This window comes from Oncorhynchus tshawytscha, linkage group LG03 (assembly GCF_018296145.1).
Source record: "Oncorhynchus tshawytscha isolate Ot180627B linkage group LG03, Otsh_v2.0, whole genome shotgun sequence".
Taxonomy (NCBI): Eukaryota; Metazoa; Chordata; class Actinopteri; order Salmoniformes; family Salmonidae; genus Oncorhynchus; species Oncorhynchus tshawytscha.
In genome coordinates, this window is record NC_056431.1 from 51,349,587 (window position 1) to 51,356,482 (window position 6,896).

The 6,896-nt window shown below is 41.8% G+C and overlaps 1 protein-coding gene across 2 annotated transcripts in view; it reads left to right on the forward strand.

Annotated features, from left to right (window-relative positions):
• The window catches only part of adcy5 (adenylate cyclase 5), a 130,851-nt gene extending 127,589 nt beyond the window's left edge, over window positions 1-3,262 (forward strand). For both annotated transcript variants that reach the window (XM_024407120.2, XM_024407125.2), the window contains exon 21: window positions 2,010-3,262. In XM_024407120.2, the coding sequence (XP_024262888.2) occupies window positions 2,010-2,138 (129 nt within the window). In that variant the 3' untranslated portion in view covers window positions 2,139-3,262. The remainder of the gene's footprint in view (window positions 1-2,009) is intronic.
• Window positions 3,263-6,896: the final 3,634 nt, after the last annotated feature.

Sequence of the window (6,896 nt, forward strand, 5' to 3'; positions counted from 1 at the left end):
GAGCGGTATGACGGCTGTGTGGTCCCATGGTGTTTATACTTGCATGCTATTGTTTGTACAGATGAACATGGTACCTTCAGGTGTTTGGAAATTTCTCCCAATGATGAACCAGACTTGTGGAGGTCTACAATTTTTTTGGTTGGCTGGTCTTGGCTGATTTCTTTTGATTTTCCCATGATGCCAAGCAAAGAGGCACTGAGTTAGAAGGTAGGCCTTGAAATACATCCACAGGTACTCCTCCAATTGACTCAAATGTTGTCAATTAGCCTATCAGAAGTTTCTAAAGCCATGACATAATTTTCTGGAGTTTTCCAAGCTGTTTAAAAGGCACAGTCAACTTAGTGTATATTGACTTCTGACCCACCAGAATTGTGATAGTGAATTATAAGTGAAATAATCTGTCTGTAAACAACTGTTGGAAACATTACTTGTGCCATGCACAAAGTAGATGTCCTAACCGACTTGCCAAACTATAGTTTGTTAACAAGAAATTTGTGGAGTGGTTGAAAAACGAGTGTATGTAAACTTCAGACTTCAAATGTATGTACTACCGTTCAAAAGTTTGGGGTCACTTAGAAATGTCTTTGTTTTTGAAAGAAATTCAATTTTTTTTGTAAATTAAAATAACATCAAATTGATCAGAAATTGTAAATGACTATTGTAGCTGGAAACGGCAGACTTTTTTTATGGAATATCTACATAGGCGTACAGAGGCCCATTATTAGCAACCATCACTCCAGTGTTCCAATGACACGTTGTGTTAGCTAAATTCTGAAACTTGTCAGTCTATTCTTGTACTGAGAAATGAAGGCTATTCCATGCGAGAAATTGCCAAGAAACAGAAGATCTCATACAATGCTGTGTACTACTCCCTTCACAGAACATTGCAAACTGTCTCTAACCAGAATAGAAAGAGGAGTGGGAGGCCCCGGTGCACAACTAAGCAAGAGCTTCATTAAATAGTACCCGCAAAACATCATGCTCAACGTCAACAGTGAAGAGGCGACTCCAGGATGCTGTCCTTCTAAGCAGAGTTGCAAAGAAAAAGCCAAATCTCAGACTGGCCAATAAAAATAAAATATTAAGATGGGCAAAATAACAGACACTGGACAGAGGAAGATTGGAAAAAAGTGTTATGGACAGACTAATCTAAGTTCGAGGTGTTCGGATCACAAAGAAGAGCATTCGTGAGACGCAGAAACAATGAAAAGATACTGGAGGAGTGCTTGATGCCATCTGTAAAAGCGTGGGGGGGGGCAATATGATGGTCTGGGGGTGCTTTGGTGGTGGTAAAGTGGGAGATTTGTAGAGGGTGAAAGGGATCTTTAAGAAAGAAGGTTTTCACTCCATTTTGCAATGCCATGCCATACCCTGTAGACTACGATTTATTGGAGCCAATTTCCTCCTACAACAGGACAATGACCCAAAGCACAGCTCCAAACTATGCAATAACTATTTAGGGAAGAAGCCGTCAGCTGGTATTCTGTCTATAATGGAGTGGCCAGCACAGTCACCGGATCTCAACCCTATTGAGCTGTTGTGGGAGCAGCTTGACCGTATGATACGTAAGAAGTGCCCATCAAGCCAATCCAACTTGTGGGAGGTGCTTCAGGAAGCATGGGGTGAACTCTTCAGATGAACACATTGACAACTAGAAAGCCAGAGGTCTGCAAGGCTGTAATTGCTGCAAATGGAGGATTCTTTAATGAAAGCAAAGTTTGAAGGACACAATTATTATTTCTATTATAACCTTGTCAACGTCTTGACTATATTTCCTATTCATTTTGCAACTAATTTCATGTATGTTTCCATGGAAAACAGGGATTTTTCTAAGTGACCCCAAACTTTTGAACGGTAGTGTACTTTTATTTATATTATCATGTGGTAGGGGAGGCAGTGTGCCTAAGATCGAGATACGTGCAGACTTATCCTCTGTGTCAGTTTATGACTACAACTTCTTACTTTCTACCCTTCATTCCCTCTCTCTTTTCTCTCCTTTCTCCCACCAGGTGACCTCTGACCTGTACAATGTGCTGAACTCCTATAACTACACACTAGAGTGCCGAGGCCTGGTCAAGGTGAAGGGTAAAGGAGAGATGCAGACCTACTTCCTCACTGGAGGACCTCCCAGCAGTTAACACCCAGGGTGTGTCTGAAATGGCACACTATTCCATGTATAGTGCACTACTTTTGACCAGGGCCCATAGGTCTCTGGTCAAAAGTAGTGCCCTACATAGGGAATAGGGTGCCATTTCAGACGCAGCCTATTCAAAAGCAGCCCCAGTAACGGACTGACACTGGCGCAGGAGAAGTAGAAGGGGGGGCTGTTGGGCTAACCCCCAAGCCTTTGACGAGCAGGTTCATAGACCTGTGTTAGCTTGGGGAACTGACTGCCTCCCACCCATACCCCTTTTCCTACATTTAGCCCCTCCCTACCTGCACAGGTTAGCCTCCGATTGGCCCAGAGTGAAGGAGACCACACCCAGCATCCACTCGGATTGGGGGAAAGTGACAGAGGGAGGGGCTTAGAGGGCATGGGTTCGCTGAGGAGACCAAAGAAGTCCTAGACTGCAGAAGACAGACACATTATGACAGCAGTCTCTCACAGTCTTATTCCCACCAGTCAGTGTGAGATAAGGAACCACTTACAGCCAATCATCTCACAGTACTGTAGGTCTCTGTAAGGTTCTCTGAGGAAATCGCTACACTACCTGTGTTGTCATAGACATTCTGCTGAAGGATCCAAGTCGATCCAAAAAAAAACCTGCATGAAGACACTGAAAACCATATATACACGTAAAACACACTGTTTTATCTGTATATATATAAGTATATATATATATATATATATATGTGAAAACAAACTGTTTTTGTCCATACAGTCCATGTATGTTGTCTTTGTACACTGTTGTACTGTTAAGTGGTACAGATATTGCAATTCTCCATACAATGGGTATACTACACACTAACATGGCCATCACCAGCCAGTACAGCAACACTGTCAAACCCTTTACCAGAGTTGGTCAGAGAGGAAAGAACAGTGTGTTTAATCACCAGTAGGGGTCCTAGGTGGGCCGTTAACCTGGCAGGGTACTTGAACGACCAGATTAAGACTGCTCTGCTCCTCTCCGTGTGAGTTTACAGAACTCTTCCACAGTCTACTTTACACACAGGCGCAAACACAGAGACAAACGTGCAACAGACACACACACGCAGAAACACACACGCACACACATACAGTGGCAAGAAAAAGTATGTGAAGCCTTTGGAATTACCTGGATTTCTGCATAAATTGGTCATTCAATTTGATCTGATCTTCATCTAAGTGACAATAATAGACAAACACAGTGTGCTTAAACTAATAACACACAAATTATTAAATTTTTCTTGTCTATATTGAATATATAATTTAAACATTCACAGTTTAGGTTGAAAGAAGTATGTGAACCCCTAGGTAATGACTTCTCCAAAAGCTCATTGGAGTCAGGAGTCGAATCAATGAGACAATATTGGAGATTTTGGTTAGATAATAAAAAACACTCACAACATTTTTGTTTGCTATTCAATAGAAGCATTGCCTGATGTGAATCATGCCTTGAACAAAAGAGATCTCAGAAGACCTAAGATTAAGAATTGTTGCCTTGCATAAAGCTTGAAAGGGTTACAAAAGTATCTCTAAAAGTCAGTCCATGGTAAGACAAATTGTCTATAATTTCAGAAAGTTCAGCACTGTTGCTACTCTCCCTAGGAGTGGCCGTCCTGCAAAGATGACTGCAAGAGCACAGCGCAGAATGCTCAATGAGGTTAAGAAGAATCCTAGAGTGTCAGCTAAAGACTTACAGAAATCTCTGCTAACATCTATGTTGATGAGTCCACGATACATAAAAACACTAAACAAGAAGGGTGTTCATGGGAGGACACCACGGAAGAAGCCACTGCTGTCCAAAAAAACATTGCTGCACGTCTGATGTTCGCAAAAGAGCACCTGGATGTTCCACAGCGCTACTGGCAAAATATTCTGTGTACAGATGAAACTAAAGTTGTGTTGTTTGTAAGGAAGGAACACACAACAATATGTGTGGAGAAAAAAATGGCACAGCACACCAACATCAAAACCTCATCCCAAATGTAAAGTATGGTGGAGGGAGCATCATGGTTAGGGCTGCTTTGCTGCCTCAGGGCCTGGACAGCTTTCTATCATCAACGTAAAAATGAATTCCCAAGTTTATCAATACATTTTGCAGGAGAATGTAAGGCTATCAATCCGACAATTGAAGCTAAACAGAAGTTAGGTGATGCAACAGGACAACAACGCAAAATACAGAAGTAAATCAACAACAGAATGGCTTGAACAGAAGAAAAAAAACTTCTGGAGTGGCCCAGTCAGTCCTGATCTCAACCCGATTGAGATGCTGTGGCATGACCTCAAGAGAGCGGTTCACACCAGACATCCCAAGAATATTGTGGAGCTGAAACAGTTTTGTAAAGAGGAATGGTCCAGAATTCCTCCTGACCGTTGTGCAGGTCTGGTCCACAACTACAGAAAACGTTTGGTTGAGGTTATTGCTGCCAAAGGAGGGTCAACCAGTTATTACATTTTTTCCAACCTGCACTGTGAATGTTTACACAGTGTGTTCAATAAAGACATGAACAATTATAATTGTTTGTGTGTTACTAGTTTAAGCAGACTGTTTGTCTATTGTTGCGACTTAGATTAAGATCAGATAACATTTTATGACCAATTTATGCAGAAATCCATATAATTCTAAAGGGTTCACATACTTTTTCTTGCCACTGTACACATACATACAAAAAACACAGACACATGCTGAAAACACTTTCAACTGAGGATGTCAATGAAAAGCTTTTTTGTATTTTCAACATTTTGTATTTTGACTCCAAAACACCAAACTATCAGATATTTTAGATTCTATATTTTGTACATTAATATATTAGAGAGACATCTATAAATAAACACCAAGTGTATTAGAATGTACATAGCTGACAGAGACCTATTACAATCATGCACATTCGCAAGGGGTGGGAGATATCAAGCAGTTGCCTGCACTTGTGGCAAGGCAATTTTCTTTGACCTTATTAACACCCTGCAGTCAGTCCATACCATAGATAGATATAGTTTTGGTGCTCTAAGAAGCCTTTGAACTACACTGCTACTGTCCCCCACCCCATCCCACCAACCCTGGTTCAATCAGATAGTATGACCCAATGAATGTCCAATGTTCTCCAATGAGGCCTTTATTCTATAGGCTATAATATACTGATGACATGATCCTTATGTTAAATAAAGTAAAGACCAGCTTTGTGGGAGTCCCATGTGGATATGTTTTCATTTTGACCTTTCACATGCTGTATGTTTTTATTACTGGCTGTGTCCCAAATTGCACCCTATTCCCTATTTAGTGCACTAATTCTGACCAGGGCTCCGGTCACAAGTAGTGCACTATGTAGGCAATAGTATGCTTTTTGGGTTACACACCCTGGTCAAAAGTAGTGCACTATGAAGGCAATAGTATGTTATCTGGGTAGCACACCTGTTTTACTAGAGCAGCCCCACTAGATGTCTTATCCTCTGGTCTTTAATCATTTCTAACTGAAACACTCCTACCTTCTTCAGTCCCTCTCCACTCCTCAAAATGGTGCCATTTTTTGCTCTTGTGACTTTTTCTTTACTGTTATTGTGTGTCATTGGTTGTGTTATAAGGTTTTATAGGAGGTTGAGATTGTACTTTAGTTGCTGGGCCTTTGAATATAAGCAAGGAAAATACAGTGCCATTGAATTCCATTTACCTTTAACATTCGTTCTCAAACTTGACTTTGAGAGGGGTACATTTCAGGTGATGGGACAGACAGACAGTCTCTGTTAGGGGGGCAGTGGGGCATGGCTCCCTTCCTCTCCATATACTTGGAGATAGGATGAACCTCATAAGGTGTTCCTTAGATAAAGGAGTGGTGAGGAGAAGAGAAATGGCATCAGTGCATTTTCAGTCAGAGGCAAACCTTCGGTTGTCTTGGCTTTCTATCATGTCAAACACTATGCTGTTTTTTTTTTTTACATTCAAATAAACCACTAAAATGTCATACTTATTGTTGGAAATGCCTGTTTTATATGGCATCCAATGTGCCTTTCTATAACCTTATTATATTTGGATGGTTGTTTAGATGTAAACCCATATACAGTCAGTTTATTAGGTACACCCATCTAATAATGGATCGGACCCCCCTTTGGCTCCAGAACGGCCTGAATTCTTCGGGGTGTGGAACGATTGCTCAGTTGGTATCAAGGGACTTAACGTGCCAGGAAAACATTCCCCACACCATTCCACCACCAGCCTGTACTGTGGCACTAGGCAGGATGGGGTCATGGAGTCATGCTGCTTACGCCAAATCCTGACTCTGCCATCAGCATAATGCAATAGGAACCGGGGTTCTTTGGAACAGGCAATGCTTTACCACTCCTCACCAACCAGTGTTGGTGATGGCATGCCCATCTGGAGCGATTCATGTTTTTAGCTGAGAGAAGTAGAACCCTGTGTGGTAATCTGCTGAAATAGCCATATGTGACAAGATGCCGTTCCGAGATGCCGTTGTGCACACCACTGTTGTACTGCACCATTATTTGCCTGTTTGTGACCCGCCTGTTAGCTTGCACAATTCTTGCCATTCCCCCTTGACCTCTCATCATCATCGAGCTGTTTTCACCCACAGGACTGCCAATGACAGGATGTTTGTTTGTTTACCATTCTCGGTAAACCCTAGACACTGTCCTGCGTGAAAAGCCCAGGAGGCCGGCTGTTTCAACAGTGGCGATTTTAGCATGTAAATCTTGGTGAGGCAAACTAAAAATATATAATTGGGATGCATGCCAGCACAGCCAC